Genomic DNA, 17,896 nt, shown 5'->3' on the forward strand with positions numbered 1-17,896 from the left:
ATTTAGAGGCATGGAGATACTGCTAGTCACAAGCACAGACCGAGGCATGAAGCATGCGTGAGCCGGAGCCACAGCAGGAAGGACAGTGACAGATTCCCTTGGAACATACCTGCCGTGGGGGAGTTTGCATGGTGAGACTTCTTGGGCAGATTGAAGATCTGTTCGCCGGGGTCAGGGGGAGGAATGGCGTCTTGCCCCTGTCGTGCCTCCACAGGATCATACTCCTTCCCATCATAGTTGGCATCGTAGAATTTCTTAAACCACTGAATAAAATCCAGGTTGTCTTGGAAACGCCCTTTCACCAGCTTCTCCACTGGGATGACCTGCAATGTCAGGTCGCTACGTGAGTCATGAGCCTCACTCAGGTTTACTTGGGGGTTTTGGGCAATTATATCCTAAGGACTGTTTCCTTGCAGTTCTTTTGTAAATGAAATTTTACAATTGTTATTTGTTTTTATTTACGTTCACGTATGTGCACCTCGTGGGTGCAGTGCCTGCTGAGGCCGGAAGAGGTCACCAGGCCACCGATCCTCTGCATCCTCCCTGACTGAAGTTACAGGTGGCTGTGAGCCTCCAGGGGCTGGGAACTGAACCAGACCTCTGTGGGAGGAGCAGGTGCTCTTAACCCTTGAGCTGCCTCTGGCCCCACTACCTGAAGGTCTTGACCACTGATTGTTTACCTGTCTTCTCAGCAGTGTCCTAGAATTAACAGACTACAACGAAATGAACAAACAAGAAAACCCCAAACAAACAAACAAACTCCGTGAGTTTGATATCAAACTGGGCTATACAGTGAGGCCTCATCTCAAGAAAGCCAATAAACAAAACCAGAGAACAGAACAGAGGGACATATCTTGTGTATAGGATATTTATAGTTACGCAATCTCCCCTTCAAAGTCGAAGTGCGTTCTGCAGGGATGTCTTTCCCCAGGCTGCTTCTGGTCCTGGAGGCTCGGGTGCTGCGCTGGCCCGTTATCACTTCCCTGACTTCACTGTGTATTTTATTACAGCTGGCGTCTTCTCCGCGCCTTACTGCTTTGCTCGCGGAGAGGCTGACTGACCCCTCGTGAACAGCTGGAGCAATCTGTCTGCCGCCTCTGTGTGATGGCTTTACAGGATGTGGTACTCTGCCGCTTCCTTCTGGTGACTTAATTTTGCCTTCCTGGTTTTGGGGACATAAGCTTCAACTGAGTGCTCCCTAGCACACCGGCTACCGCAGACTTGATAGGCCCACAACACTGTGTCTCTCTAGGGATTTGACAACCACGGCATCCAGTGGGGGGGGGGGGGTTGACAGGCTGGGAGGCCCATTTCCTCCCAAGACAAAGTTGTTCTTCAACATTCTTAGCCCTTCCATGTACAGAAAGGCACACAAAGCTCTCCAGTTTGATTCACAGCCCGTTCCAGCCAGAAACCTATAGACTGGTGTTTCTTCCTTTGAATGCACATGTATGAACTTAAAAGTAAAAGATAAAAGGTGTCTTCTAAAAGTAAGGAGAGCCTGCACAGCTGGGTAGGCAGGAAAAGAGCTACCTGGAAAATAGCCACAGCCAAAAGAACAAAAAATAAAGGCCGGGCATGGTGGTGCAAGCCTGTAATCCCAACACTCGGGAGGCAGAGGTAGGCAGATCTCTGTGAGTTCGAGGCCAGTCTGGTCTACAAAGTGAGTCCAGGACAGCCAAGGATACACAGAGAAACCCTGTCTTAAAAACAAAACAAAACAAAACAAAAAACTCCCCCCAAACAACAAACAAAAAATGAAACAAAACAAAAACACAGAACAACAACAACAAAGAATAAAAAGTTAAGCTTTTCTAGAGAAAGGGATTTTCTGTTTCTGTTCTTTGACTTGAGATGCTTGGGGCTCTTGTACGTGTGGTCCAGGATGCTCTCAGGTCCTTGCACTTGAGCCATACTCCTGCCTTAGCCTTTGCAGTGGCTGGAACTGACAGGTGTGCACCACCATGGATGGCTAACAGTGTACAATTAAAAATAAGAATTCTGAGGAAGAAGAAGCCAGCTTTTTCTCAACAATCTGATAAGGATGCTTCTTACTTAGGGAAGTGATGAATTGTATGGAATTACTTAACTTTCCTCTAAGCTCTATCTCTTATAACCCAGTATCTATTTTTTAATCCTGTAGCTTATTTATTCCTTTTAGTAATAGGGTTTTTTTTTTTTCAGGGAGTTACGTTTATCCTCTGCAGGTTTATCTCTCTCCCCTTGCTTAAAATTCATCTTAAGAAGCACAGCTGGTCATACTCGTTTTGAGAAAGCACCCTAAATAATGAACACCTGGAGAGCGGCCTGCACCCCCGAGAGGGACCAGTGAGTGGGGCTCAGCCCCTTAGGATGCGACTGCCATGATTTCCACTTGTGTCGCTCGATGGCAAAATTATAATCCGAATGAGAAAAGCAACATATTCCCGAGTGCTGGAGCCTGAGGGATACAGGATGCTGGACGCGGCTGCCGGCGTCTCCTCATGGCCGTTTCATAACTGGGAGGAAGGCTGGTCCTCGTCCTCTCTTACAGAGGAGCCAGTTTAGATGCTTAGAAGGTGTAAAGTGTTTCAGTCTTAGAGCTGAGATTCCCACCCATGACGCTTTCCCTGTGAACAAGTTGTTTTTCCAAAGGAACCAAATACCCAAAGAGCCCCAGTGGCATCTGGTAAACACAAGAGCTTCTCATTTGTAACATGGAGAAGCTAAGAACCTGCTGTACCGTGTAGGACCCCTGCTAGGAGGTTTCTAATGGCTACATTGTTACAAATTTCTTAAAACTGAAGCCTCACGGGTAGTCAGGGCTGGTGTCTATGTATGCACAGCCTCCCCCAAGGTGAGATAGCTAAGTATATCCTTCATGGACACATTCTTGGACTTTTTAAATTTTGACTACAAAGTACTTTAAGGGTGCTGGCTAGATGGCTAAGGGGTGTGCAGCGCTCTTCCAGAGGGCTGGGATTCAATTCCCAGCACCCACATTGTGTGGCTCCCAGTTGTTTGTAACTCCTGAGGAACCCCATGCCCTTTTATGGCCTTTACTGCACTTACGCCTATAGACCCACATCTGAATACACATACACAATATTAAAAAATAACCAAACCAATGAAATATTAAAATCAACTTTAAAGAAGCGAGTACATTTGATAGGAGTATTAATAAGCCTCTTACCTTATCGACATTCATCCGTTTAAATGATGCTTGCAGAAGTTTAAAATTGTGGATATATTCATGCTCCAACTTTGCTTGGAATTTTACTTTCTTCAAACTAATACAGCCCGGGAAGAGCATATCCATGAACTGGCAATAGGCGGCCCCTAGACAGAGACAATGGAAAGGTCATGGATGAGTCTGTCAGGATGAGTCCTCTGTCTCATAAGAACAACTGAGTGGCAAGAGCAGGCACAGTGGTAGGGCACTTACAATCTTTTTCTCTCTTCACCATCTCCAAATAGCGTGCTGTTTCCATGACACACTATTGATTAGTCTTTCTGGACCACGAAGGCCTCCCCCTCCAGGTGGGGGAGTCCCCTTTGGCTAGGACACCACTGCGTCTTATACCAAATCCTCTGCTTACATGGAGTGCCAAAGAAGAGAGAAAACACCAGGAATCTAAGGGCTGTGGGACTGGAAATGCTGGGGTAGCTCATTCTTTGCAGGTAAGGCAACGGAGAGATGAAACACAGGCATCTGGCTTTCCCTTAGATGCCAGCGCCATGAATTAAGCGTTTCTTCCTAGGCAGATGGCTTCTTTTAAAAACAAGGCAAGGCATAGCAAACCCAAACCCAAAACACTGGGGAGGGAAGGAAAAACATCAGGCCTACGGGGGGTGGGGTGGGGTGGGGGGGTTTCAATTATCCAATCCTCCTTTCTAAAGTGCCTGCAGATGGACCAAACGACAGCCCCTGTGATGTAATCCCGCAGGTGGATATGTGGAAGCGCTGTCTCTGACCTGATCTGCAGCCATCCTCATTTTTTCAGAGGTTAGCATTCAATTTGCCTCTGGAGACCCAGATGCTATGTATTCTCATGACCCAACCATCCAAATCCTCTACTTTTCAAATTTAAAAAAATAAGCAACAATTTTAGAGGGTGTGTTTGGTGGAGGGGAGGGTGTAATCAGTACAGGGAGGAATGTTAGGAAAAAACCATCTCACCATCTCTAACATCCATCACCAAGTGGGGACAAACCCCTGCTTGTATTCCGGCACATGCCAGTCTGACTTTTTCAGCTATGAGGCTATACATTTATGTGTCTTTAGTAAAATGTGATAATACTTTAAAAATGTACCCATATCTATTTTTACGTACACTTTTATTTCTGTGGTGCTGGGAATCAAACCCAAGGCCTTGTATGCACTAGGCAAGCACTCCATCACCCCTCGGGCTCCTTTTCTGGCTCATTTAATAGGCTCTACCAAGGTTTTAATGGCATTCTGGTATTTACACCGTGCTTAGCAACTTCCCTCAGCCAAGATCCCATAAATATTCATGCATAGTTTCTGTAAGTACTTTTATGATCTCCAGTTTTACATTCAAATTCTGGATCCATGTGGAATTTATTTCGGTGTGTGATAGAAAGTATGGTTCTAATTTTAGCCCTTCCAAATGTTAGTGGGAATCTGTCACTTTCTGACTCCTCTGCATTTGGGCACCTTCTTACCGGGGAGATGCTACAGGGCCCTGCCTCATACCCCTGAAGCTGAATGTGGGTGAGCCTCCTTTTCCTGCCTCCACACTAAGGTTGCAGGCCCATGACCTGAGCCCTGCTGTGCACATTTCTGCCTCCTTCAAATGGAGCGAGCGAGAGAAATGCAGAGACAAAGGGCCTGCTATTGTAGCGGCAGTGTGTCCGCAGCACCGAGAAGTGACAGAATTCACCATCCTATTATTACTATCCTCTTCCCAGGCAGAGGGAGGTTCCTTCACCTCTGACCTTGGCTTCCCATGGATTCCAAACTACCCAAGGTCCTTCCTGGGAATTCTTTTCTCCATGAGCTTGCTACAATTACCTTCTGGACCACCCATTCCACTGCCAACTGATGAGGCAGCCATGCCTTGACAACACCTGTGACAGGTTGTCTACACTTGGTCCCTGACGAAGAACTCCGTTTTTACTATGATTACTTTCCTAATGTAGGTGCTGAGAGCTCTTCCTTTGTTTTTAAATCTAGGAGAGGCATTTTTATTTGTCACAACATGCAAAGATACAAGCATTCTAGGCACATAACTGGGAAGTCTTATTGCTATTATGACATTAAAAATTAAAAATAAGAATGAATGTCTTATAATACATTTTCTTATATAATTGTATTCATACTCATATTGCTAAGGGTGTAATTTAGGACTGATCGTGTGGTTTGAATATTTCCACGTGACAGTCCTAGCTTTTCAGTTATCTAAACCCTATGTTCTATATTAATAGATCTTAGGTTTTACAACTTCTCCTCTCTCACCGGGTGGTGGTGCACACCTTTAATCCCAGAACTCAGTAGGCAGAGGCAGGCAGGATCTCTGCGTTCCAGGCCAGCAAGTTCCAAAACAGCCAGGGCTACACACAGAAACATTGTCTTAAAACCACCCCCCCACACACAAATCAAACAAAAAAGAAAAGACAAATCAACAATAACAACAACTACAACACCACCAAACAACTTCTCCTCTCTCAAAAATTTAAAAAAAAAAAATCATTCCTTTATTCTTTCCATCGTAGGTTTGGATTTAAAAGACATACAGGAAATAGCCTTTAAAAAACATCCAGATATAATTCATAATATAACCTTTTCAAGTGTGCAATTCAGTTAGTTGTTTCAATACAGTCACACGCACAGGACTGTAAATGCAATACCAGGTATGTAATTCCAGAAGGTTTTTGTTTTTTTAAATCACCACACACAGACTTCACAGCCGCTGGCAGCCACCCTCTCTGCTCTCCCTCCCTTGCGCGCTGGCAACTGTTATTCTAACTTCCCCCAGATTTCACATAAAGGGGATCATTTTGTGACCATTGGGCTTGGCTCCTTTACTCGGAAGAACCTTTTGAGGTTCATTAGACCTCTAATCCTTTCTATGGATAATATTTCATTATATAAGCACACCACATTTTATCAATCCATCCATCAGGCAGTGGGCATCCGGGCCACCGGGGGACTATTGAGTAAAGCTGCTAAGAACATTTGTAAGTTCTTGTGCGACATATGTTTGCATTGGCTGTAAGGTGGAATCTCTGCTGCGTCATGTGGTGTCTCTGTGATAAACATCTTGAAGACTTGCCCATCTGTTTTCCGAAGCCAGCACACCAGCCAGCAACGTGGACTTCACCTCCACACTTGCTGCCATCTGTACTTTTGATCCCAGCTGCCCTAGTGGGTGTGGTCAGTGCCTCAGTATGGTTTATTCCGCTAATCGCTATGGTGCTGAACATCTTCCTGAAGTGCTTTGGGGCCATTGTATACTGTTTTTACAAACCCTTTGCCTGTTTTTAAACCAAGCTGCACTTTCTTTTTGTTGTTGAGTTGTAGGAATTCTATGTTGTAGGCAGTTCCCTCACCAGACATGTGGCTTGAAAATATCCCTTGATTTGTTGGGTGGACTCTTTCTGATGTATAAAGTGTACGCTTTCAATTTTGAGCTAATCCAATTTAACCTTTCATTCCTTGTGCTTTTGCTGTCTTGGGTAAGAAATCAGTGCCTGCTACAAGGTGGTGGAGGTCCACACCTACACTGTCTAACTGGAGGTGGTGAAGGTCCACACCTACACTGTCTAACTGGAGGTGGTGGTGGTCTGCACCTACACTGTCTAACTGGAGGTGGTGAAGGTCCACACCTACACTGTCTAACTGGAGGTGGTGGAGGTCCGCACCTACACTGTCTAACTGGAGCTGGAGGTGGTGGAGGTTCGCACCTACACTGTCTAACTGGAGCTGGAGGTGGTGGAGGTCCGCACCCACACTGCCTAACTGGAGGTGGTGGAGGTCGGCACCCACACTGCCTAACTGGAGGTGGTGCACATCTGCACTCAGTGCTTTCTTCTCCAAGCCGCATGGTTCTACTTTTTACTTTCAGGTTTCTGATCCAATTTTGAGCTGATTCCTGTAGATAGGGTGAGTGAGGTTGAATGTGATGTCATTGTTTCGCATGTGAATACTGTTAGTCCAGGATCATTCATAAATTTAAAATGTAATTTATTAATTTTGGGGGTGTGTGTTTTGCTTGCATGTATGACTGTCCGTGTAGGTCAGAAGAGGGCATCAGATCCTCTGGAACTGGAGTGGCAGCTGTGAGTCACCACACAGGTGCTGAGAATCAAACCCAGGTCACCTGCAAACATACTTTTAGCCCCCAGCCATCTCTCCAGCCCCCTCCTACCTCCTTTTGTAGAAACTACTCTATCAACATCTGTCTCAGCTCTCTTACTGAAAATCTATCAGCTTATATTTAATTAACTCTTTTTCTTCTTGACTTTCAAGCCTACTCTATCCACATGTCTACCCTTATGCCAGTAACACATATTATCTTGGTTACTTTAACTCTGTAGTAACATTTGAGGGAAAAATCCCCTGGGGATGGGATATAGCTCAATAGTAGAGCCCTGCTGATTACCCACAAGGCCATGGGTTGAATCCCTGGCAACACACACACACACACACACACACACACACACACACACACACACACAGTCCTCTACTACTGTGTTGGCATGAATGTGTGTCTTTACATCTACACTGTTTGTTTTATTCACCCATTTTTGGTATGTGTGCTTTAAATGATTTTTCTAAGCAGTTTCCTTAATATTAAATGATACTTTCATATATTTGGCTAATTTTTATCTGAACCTTATTCTGTTAGGTTGTGGGATAGTCAGTGACATCCATTTGCTTTCTGGTTCCATTTGCCTGTGTGTCCCCCCCACCCCACCCCACCCCACCCCCCTCGTGCCCCCAAGACAGGGTTTCTCTGTGTAACAGTCCTGACTGTCCTGGACTCACTTTGTAGACCAGGCTGGCCTTGAACTCACAGAGATCCACTTGCCTCTGCCTCCGAGTGCTGGGATTAGAGGCGTGCTCCACCATGCCCGGCTGCCTGTGTGTCCTTTATCACCCGCTCATTTTGTCTGTCTGTGTTTGTCTGTGACAGTGATGTCTATTTCTTGGAGGGAGTAAATGCACAGATCCTGAGCGTAGCCATTTGCCAGGCTGGATGCTGCCTGGAGAGGAGAGACCATCAGCATCCAGTTCTTTGAAAGGTGAGTAGTAACTCCTGCCATTTGCCTGGGCTTCGCTACCCCCATTGCTAGGTCACGGCCTGTTCTTTGCTATAACCTCATGGCTGTGTTCTTTTTCTCTTCGGTGTGTAGGAGAGGATCTGTATCACCGAACGGGCAACCCAATCAGCTAATGGGCTATCTGGAAAAGCAGCCAGTTCTCAATAATAAAGTACAAATGGCCAATCAATATATGAAACATGTTCAGCTGCAATAGCCATCAGCAAATGCAAATTAACCACACTGAGACCAGAATGTAATCACTAAGTAAGCGAATGTGAACGAATGCAGAGGAGGGTGCCCAGAAGAGAACCTTATTCACGACTGGTGGGGGGAACGCAAGCCTGCAACGTAATCAGAATACACTGTGATCTGGCCAAGCAGTGGTGGCACACGCCTTTAATCCCAGTCATTCAGCAAGCAGAGGCAGGCAGATCTCTGTGAGTTCAAGGCCAGCCTGGTCTACAGACTGAGTTCCAAGACAGCTAGAGGTACACAAAGAAACTCTGTTTCAAAATATATATATTTCCAATAATATATATTACATGTTATATATAACACACACACACAAACACACACACACACACCGTGTTCTTTCCCCAAGTCCGTTACTGGCCACAGATGTTTGATAGTAAGGAAATACTCTTAAGTTTTACTAGCAATTAAGTTTCACAGAATTTTATCAACTACTATTTTTGTTTTTACAAAGAGATAAAAATCTTTTTCCTTTATTTTTTAAATTTTTTTGGTTTTTTCGAGACAGGGTTTCTCTGTGTAACCTTGGCTGTCCTGGACTCGCTTTGTAGACCAGGCTGGCCTCAAACTCACAGAGATCCACCTGCCCTGCCTCCCGAGTGCTGGGATTAAAGGTGTGCGCCACCACACCCGGCTTACTTTGTTAATATGATCAATCATATCCATTGATTTTCTAGCTCCGAAGTCTTTGCATTTCTGGGATAACTCCCACTTGCTGAGCCTTCACTGCAGTGCTGGCACACACTCACACTCAGGATTTGGTGTGCGTGTTTACAAGTGAGCTGTCTGTGGCGCTGTACACTCCCTGCCTGCCACGGTTCCTTTACACTGGAAAGATACTTTGGGAAGCATTTTATATTTCTGAAAAGCTTGAGCATTGATTGAGGCTAAAAATAAATGGTTGGAACCCTGACTGTGTAATTTGCTGCCTGTGCAGCCCGAGCTTTCCACACCTTCCCACGCATGTAGGAGCCATACCAGCACTGGAACGGAAGAGTAACTGCTCTGTAGGAACTAATGTAGAAAGAGCATGTCACACGAGCTACATGGACGGCCGGGTGTCATGGCACATGTCAGCTTCTCTAGGGTCAAAGGAGATCCTGAGCTGAATTGAGGAGCTGTGCAGAAGTTGTGTTACTGTCATATGCGGGTGTGGGAACTTGATCACTTTCAGGTCTTGGTTCCTTGTATCTTTTAAGGGGTACACCGATAATTCATCATAAAAAGGCTACCTTGAAGTCAGCGGAGCCCATCTTTACAGGTACTCACAGGGATGGGCACTTGAGCACGTCATAACCCACAAGGCTCCTACCTAATGGCCACCCTCCACTTGTGCCCTGGGTCATACCTCGTCTGCCTGCTTTCTCACTGAGTGACTCCTGCAGCAACCCTCAGCCTCGCTTGCCTTGCAATTCCCCTCAGTAAAGATCCCTTATAGAACATGCTCAGGCACCACAGGACTTTGACAAAAATAAAACAAAAAACACCTTTCTCAACATCACACCACTAGTGAGCTGCTAGCGTGTACTCTCTTTCCCCGGTCCCCACTCCTGTGGCTTCCTGTGCTGATTCCACTCTGTTGCTTAGCAACTGTCCTCCATTCTGGTCAAAGTCGCCTGTAGGACCCTGCTGTGGAATCACCCGCTCTTCTCATCATCCTACTCAACCTCTTAACAGCATTTGGCTCCCATTCTTAAGATCCCACATTTTCTCCCTTAATTAGAAAAATGGGCGGGGAGGGGGCAGAAGTGCCGCTTCATCCATTTAGCAGGGCCTGATGGTACACATCTTTAATCCCAGCACTCAGAGGGTAGCGACAGGCAGATCTCTGCATTCAAGGCCAGCCTGGTCTACGGCGCTAATTCCAGGATAGCCAGGGCCACACAGAGAAATCCTGTCTCAAACAACAACAGCAACAAGACAACAACAACAACAACAAAACAACAACAACAACAAAAAGCATCAACAAGTCAAGCAAAAACAAAAGCAAAAATCAACAACAAAAATGATGGTTGATGGGGTTGAAGACCAGACAGTTTTAAAATTATATTTAGTTGTTTAGTAATTAAGAAGATACTTTTAAGTCTAGATAGATACTTCTAGGTGGATAGATTTGAGCTCTAATAGATACTGATTTGGGTTCAGAGAAGGTAAAAGACAAGCAAGCTACAAACGGCTACATGTAAAATGAGTCAAAGCACTCGACGGAAGGATGCTACGTTCACCAAAAGGCTGCTTATAAAGTGCTGCCCTCAGCACCCATCAGCTCAGTGTGCTCCTGAAGATGGGGAAGGCAACAGCACCCATCAGCTCAGTGTGCTCCTGAAGATGGGGAAGGCAACAGAGTCTGGAAATAACCAGAAATAAAGGAACCACCCTGCTCTTCCACAGAGCTAGGCTACATCCAACCTGATGCCTTCAGAATGGTCTCAGCTGTTGCCACCAAAAGCGACATGGAACTGTCAAGGTTTGGGGATGCGAATTCAAAAATGAGCATGGAGTCATGAGAAGGAGGAAGGCAGAGCTTAAAAATGAACAGTTACATGCGGAAGATCTGAGAATTTGACCGGCCCTGTTCATCTGTGCAAGGACGATACACGTGGCAACCTCTTGCTCACCAGATCCCCAACTCCAAGAGCAGATCGAGCGCCAGAGCAAATGGGCATTTTAAGACAGAAAATTTCAGACACGAGAAAAATAGCATTTAATAGCACAGCTATGAAACATATTGTAGCAGAAATATAAGATACAAAACACTCGTGTTTATATATAATCTGTTAGTGATTGCACATGGGCTTTCGTCATCCTAAAACCTCACAGAGAATCCTTACGGTGTGTGTTTATGATTGCATTATCTTACCAACCTGGGGACAAGCTCAGGGCACCACCAGCTAGTCAATAGCAAAGCGGGATTTAAACTATGACCTGAACTTTAGTTTTCTTCAAATTTTTTCCCCCTTTTTTGTGTGGCTCCTCAGAAATACCATTTTTAAGTGAAGACTCAAAGGTTCAAAGAATTTGGAAGGTTTTCTAAGTTACAATTCCAAAAGGAATTCCAAAGGAAAACTACAAAAGAACCTCTTTACGGACCTCTTTACGACAAGGTCTTCCCATGTTGCCCCGGCTGGCTTCAGCCTCCACGTGGCTGAGATTACAGGGGTACACCACAGCATGCAGCAGAGCCCTCAAGCCGGTGCCGAGACACCTGTTATACCGTTTCTGCTTGTTAGTTTCCTGTCAACTTGACACAGGTTGGAATGATCTGACAGGAAGGAACCTCCCCTGTATGCTGCAGGCGAGCCGGAGGGGCACTTCCTTAACTGATGATGGGTGTGCAAGGGCCCCGCCCCCTTTGGGTAGTACCACCCCTGCCAGGTGTAACAGTGCTCTTCCACAGCCCCCTCCTCTGTCCCTGTCTCCAGGTCCCTGCTTGGGTTCCTGCTCTGACTTCCCTCGATGATGGACCGTGACAAGAAAATGTAAGCCAGATAAATTCTTTCCTCTTCAAGTGGCTTTTCTCAACTTTCTTTTTTTTTTTTTTAAGATTTTTTTTGGGGGGGGGGGGGAGGATGGGTGTGGTGGCACACTCCTTTAATCCCAGCACTTGGGAGGCAGAGGCAGGTGGATTGATGTGAGTTCAAAGCCAGCCTGGTCTACAAAGTGGCTCCATGATAGCCAAGGCTAATACCGAGAGAGACCCTGTCTCAAAAAACCAAAAAGAAAAAAGAAAAAAGAAAAAAGAAAAGAAAAGAAAAGAAAAAAGATCAGCTTGGTCTGTAAAGCAAGTCCAGGACAACCAGGGCTACATGGAGAAACCCTGTTTTGAAAAACCAAGCTCTTTTTTTTTTTTTAAACACAATCCATTTATTTTTATGCTATGTACATTGGTGTTTTGACTGCATGTATGTCTGTGTGAGGGTGTCAGATCTCCTGAAACAGGAATTACAGACAGCTGTGAGCTCCCAAGTGCGTGCTGGGATTTGAACCTAGGTCTTCTGGAAGAACAGTCAGTGCTCTTAACCGCTGAGCATCTCTCCAGCCACCGCGCCCTGCCCCCTTTATAACAGCAATAGAAAGCAAACTTGCTTATTATACAGCAGAAAATTAGATTGGGCATATTGTCAGTCTACTTCAATGTTACAGACTCATAAGCATTCCATCTTAAGTATGTACAGTGTGTACACAAAAGGAAATAAATATCTCATCTCTACATGTTCCTATTGTTTTTATCTCTTCTCTTCCCCTCATCTCTACTGCTGAAAAAAAACCTCACAGTTTCCCAAAATGCAGCCTGATCTGTAGAGACGACATCAAGCCGCACTGGGTTCTGCCACAAGCAGCTACCCATCCTGCCCAGGTAACTTTCCCGCAGGACAGGGAGCTAGGCGGAGGTGGCGAGTCCCTGGGATGCTGAGCTACAGCTTCCTGCTAATCTTACTACTGATGAGAGGAGAAGAATTACAGCTTGGTGATGTGGACATACAGATGTGACTTTATCTTTCATTACAGGAATCTTAACAGGACCTGTTAGAGCAACAGCGCCCTTCCTTAAGCATCTATCCGCGAGGACGTGGGTGAGGGAGAACTGCAGTGTTGGCCCTTGGCTCCGAAGCATTCACCATCTTGAATAGGTTGGGCATGTCATCACACTCTTCTAAGCCAACACACTCTTATCTGCAAAATGTCAGGGTTAGCCAGCGGGCTCAGCTCTAAAATGAGCCGATGGGCTAATTCTCAGGCTGTCACCGGCTTCTCTTGTAAAAAGCTACTTGAAGTTTCTGCTAATTAGAAGACGGGGGCACATTTCACCCTCCTGTGTTGCAGACACTTGCCAACACTTGCTCATCTTTTGTTGTGGTTTTTGTCAGAGAGGGCCTTGTGTGGGGCATGCTCCCAGGAGCGCTCCTGGCTCCTCCCACCTCTGGCGGCTTATTTTCACACACTGCTCTTTGAGTGCTTGATAGTCTCATCCTTAGCAACATAACTATTTTCTGTCATCTCAACACTGATAATTCAACCGGCTTTCACAAAAGAGCAGGATGGATTTCAGGACTGTTGGTACACTACAATCCCAGAGGCTTGCTGTCTCTTTGGATTTGGTTGGCCTGGTCACTCTTTGAACTGATGCTTCTGCAGGTCTGCATCTGTCACCAAAGCCCAAACATCTTACTGGAGGAAGTAAGTGTCCCTGTGGGAAATTGGGGCTCACAAAAGAGGAAAGTGACACGCAAAACACAGGGTTCTATTTCTAGCAGTCAGCAGAAACCTCTCTCTCTGTCTCTCTCTCTCTCTCTACACACACACACACAGTTTAAGAGTTCAAAGTGCCAATCATAAGGGCCAGAGTCTGATCCCTGGAACACAGGTAAAAAAACCAAGGTACAGTGACATGAGACTGTAACCCTGGTATTGGGAGGCGATGTCAGGAGGGTCCATGGGACTCACTGGCCAGCCCAGCTGACTCTGTGAGTTCCAATCCCAGTGAGAGGCCCTATCCCAGAACGGAAAGTGGACGGAGTTCATCGGCTAGCCAGTCTAGCCAATTAGCGAGTTCTAGGTTCAATAACGGACCCTGCCTCAAAAAGCATCATTAGGAACAACTAAAGGAAGACATCCAATGCTGACCTCATGTACATACACAGAGGAGTGTGCATCCCTGGGTATGCATGCACACGTCCACACAAACATACACATACATGCCCACCCACTCTTCCCCAAACACACAGAGACTTGGAGAGCATCACTGGCCGCTAGCCTGGCTGAAGACAATCTGATGCCATGCGACTATCAGTGAGAGTTCGGAGTAGATTAAAGTGCTGCCTATCCCGCGGACGACAGAACACTTCCTCTATGTTCCGAATGGAAATTTCAGGGCGGTAGAAATCAAACTCCAAACAGTCCTTGGCTGAGATGTAGAACGGATACTCTGACTGAAAGGTAAGTTCTAGAGAAACACCGGGAGTGTACCACAGCTGGAGACTTACAGTATGGACAGGGGCTGCTGGCTAAATGTTGCTCGGAAGGATAACTTTCACAGATACCATTAAAACTGTGTGTTGAAAGCTAGGGCATTCATATCAGGCACCCAAACCTTGGAGCTAGTGTCACTTGTCTATTTGTAGTGGCTTATCCAACCACCACAGTACTCCACTGTATTTAAACTTGTGTCTTAATGTTTTAGGGGAAAACACAGAGCTTGTCTAATGACACAGAAAAAGATACTGACAGTTGAAGGGACAAGCACGCAGCTGTTGGACGGAGGCATCAGCAGAACTCTTATCTGCTAAGGCTTGACCTAGTCCTGGGTCTTTAGTTTCGTGCCCAGTTCCCAACATGCCATTTCCGTTCAGGCAACATGCTCATCAAATTTTACTAAACATATCCTGCCTCATGCAGTGACACTTGGCTTCTACAGTGGAGTCCAGAAAGTGTCGGGGTGGGGGTGGGGGTGGGGGGTGGGGGAGGTGGATGGGGCTCAGAACAAAATGTCACTGGCTTCCACAGAGCTCAGTGCCGAAACTGAAAGCAGAGGTCCAAGTATGAGACCAGAGCTAAAGTTAGAACTTAGCATTCCAGGAAGAGAGAGAAGGGGGACTTAGAACAAGTCTTTATCACAAATTTAAAAAAAAAAACAAAACAAAACAAACATTAGGAAGGTATATTCAAAACCCACTGGAAGGCCGGGTGCGGTGGTGCATGCCTTTAATCCCAGCACTAGAGGCAGAGGCAGGCAGATCTTTCTAAATTCAAGGCCAGCCTAGTCTACAAAGAGATTTCCAGGATAGCCAGGGCCACACAGAGAAACCTTGTCTTGAAAACAAACAAACAAACAAACAAACAAACAAAACAAAAAACCCACTGGGAAGAGATTCAGTTTTATTGGAGTCATGAAGAAAGAAGTGTCTAGAAAGCTTTCACATCAGTGATACAGTTTTCCTACATATGTTAGGAAGGACTGCACACGCTTGATTTTAGTATTGCCTCTACAACTTTACAGACAATGATTTGTTCTTATTTGTTTATTTTTGTTGGCTTTTGCTTCTAGACTATAAGACAGACTGAAATGGTCATACGCTTCACTCATAGGCAAGAATCTGAAAAGACAGGAGTGTCTATATCGAACTTTCGTGACAATGGTTACCTCTAAACAGATGCCCATATGTAGGTGGCACATCAGGATGTCCCTTTGCTTATTGGGGAATGAGAACCAGTCAACTTCTGGGTATGGTGGCACACGCCTTAATCCCAGCACTTGGGAGGCAGAGGTAGGCGGATCTCCATGAGTTCAAGGCCAGCCTGGTCTACAAACTGAGTCTAGGACAGTCAGAGTTATATAGTGAGTCCCCTAAACATTCTTCCCAAGGAAAATAATCTCACTTGAAGGCCCAAATAACTGAGTTTTGAAAGACCAGAAAAATACAAAAATACAGAATTCAGAAAAACAGAGAAAATATAAGGGAAAACTCAACAAAACCACAAAGCGACTGCAAGGACAAAAACAGATGTGGGGACACAGATGCACTAAGTTAGTCAGGGCAGAAGTCTCGAGAGAAACTGGCCACCATCCCACAGGTTGGGTCACATCTAACCTGCAGCATCATTTCTTCAGTCCTTATGGATATTTGCTGACGGTGGTCAGGAAGCAAGGAGGAAGGGGGGCATGTGGGAGCCCTCAAAGGGCATGCTGAGTGAAAGTATGCAACACTCCACAGTTGGGGAACACTTCACAGAGTATACGGACAAGTGTCAGCTGCAGGCAGGTAAGCAGCAGGCTTTAAACGCCACAGAGTGTCAGCTTGAGTTAATCAGGAAGGTTGCTAGGGACCGATGCTGATGTCTGGCTCTGTACACCTTGGAGAAAGGGTGCCTAAACACTTTAGCTTTGTTCGTCACAATGTATCTATTGTTTTTAGAGCACATTAAATTAAGAGTAAGAACCCCATAGTCTCAGAGAATTTCTCCACAAACTGCCAACATCATCCTAGGGACAACGTTAAGTCAGGTTGGTCCCTTTGGAACTCCGAGCACATACAAGATGGAGGGGCGTGAGCAAAGCAACACAAGCTGGCAGCCCACTTCCACAGAGCACACTTCTGCAAGTGGCTCTTTTCTTTACAGAGGTTCCTGTCCCTGGGGCTATGTGCCTTGCCACCCCTCTTCAGACGGAAACTATTTGCCCTCAGGTCAGGTCTCCTTACTCTTGCCATTCCTCCCAGTCACGCTCACTAGTTGTCACACACATCAACAGAGTCCTTAACGGCCACTTCCTGCAGAGGGATGTGCCCTTCCCCCTACGGCTCCCAAGAGGGGCCTGAAAGCTAGAGACGGTTCAGCACGCCCAGCTTGGAGAGGAAGACGGTTACCAGCAGCCACAGAGACCTGGGAGCAGCTACCACAATGCCTCTGTGCGTGCTGTGATATATAACAAATAATGTTGTATAATGAGCTGATTTATTGACATTCCCCAGGTTCGTCCCAGGATGCTTTGTTATCTAAGCACAATTCTAGTATTAGAAGGAACTCAAGTTAGCATGAAGCCCTCACAGTATTTACTCCAGGGATTTAGGCAGATGACCAAAACATAAATGATGGAAGACTTAAAGAGGGAGATGAGGCGGGAAAGAGGCAGGAAAGTACTTCCATTTAAAAAAAAAAAAAAGGTGGATTCTAGCAGTATATTTAAAGTTGACATATGTACTTTTTAAAACTTGGCTCCTTTATTTTTCTAAAGTTCTTCCATGAATTGCCACAAAATGTCATCTAGAAGACAGAGAAGTGGAGGCCAACTGTCCTGACAGTGACCGAAGAGAATTCAAGACACTATGCTGAGGCTAACATCACAGCTATTTGCTTCTCACGGTCCCAGCACATGGGTTAATAAAACCCAAGGAAGAACCACACCCCTGGAAAGGAGGCCACAGAGAGAGGTGACACGCTGTCTGCCACACTTACATAACAGTTTCAGGGTGGAAAGAAACCTCAGCTGGTAGAGCGATGCATTCAATTACTCTGTTCCCAGGTAGGCAATTCTAAGATGCCCAAACGTTCTGCTGTGGTATTATCTGACACCTCTTTTCTTTTTCTTTCTTATGCTACTTAAGAAAAACTATAAATTAAAAATACAATTCAGAAAAAAAAATGACAAGGGAATGCATTGTTTTGAAGAGCAGTGAAATGTGGAAGCGCCTGACTGGATCACTGTAATGCGCAGAAACTGAAGGTGCCCTGCTCACGAGTGCTGGCAACTTGTCTGGCCAGGCACCCCGTGTTGGCGAGGGACCTTGTTTTTCCTCTGCTTTGCCCCTGGATAAGCTGACAACCAGGACTTGGGAGCTCTGGATAGAAATGTGAGGGAGAGTTAGGAATAACTTGCTCA

At 45.7% G+C, this 17,896-nt stretch overlaps 1 protein-coding gene across 5 annotated transcripts in view; it reads right to left on the reverse strand.

Annotated features, from left to right (window-relative positions):
- MAPRE2 (microtubule associated protein RP/EB family member 2) overlaps positions 1-17,896 on the reverse strand; it is a 147,648-nt gene that overhangs the window by 38,854 nt on the left and 90,898 nt on the right. For all 5 annotated transcript variants that reach the window (XM_084780905.1, XM_084780906.1, XM_084780904.1 and 2 more), the window contains 2 exons: positions 3,173-3,318; positions 110-323 (listed from right to left, as the gene is read on the reverse strand). In XM_084780905.1, the coding sequence (XP_084637031.1) occupies positions 110-323; positions 3,173-3,318 (360 nt within the window). The remainder of the gene's footprint in view (positions 1-109; positions 324-3,172; positions 3,319-17,896) is intronic.

Source organism: Acomys minous, assembly GCF_964271855.1.
Source record: "Acomys minous genome assembly, chromosome: 4".
Lineage (NCBI taxonomy): Eukaryota > Metazoa > Chordata > Mammalia > Rodentia > Muridae > Acomys > Acomys minous.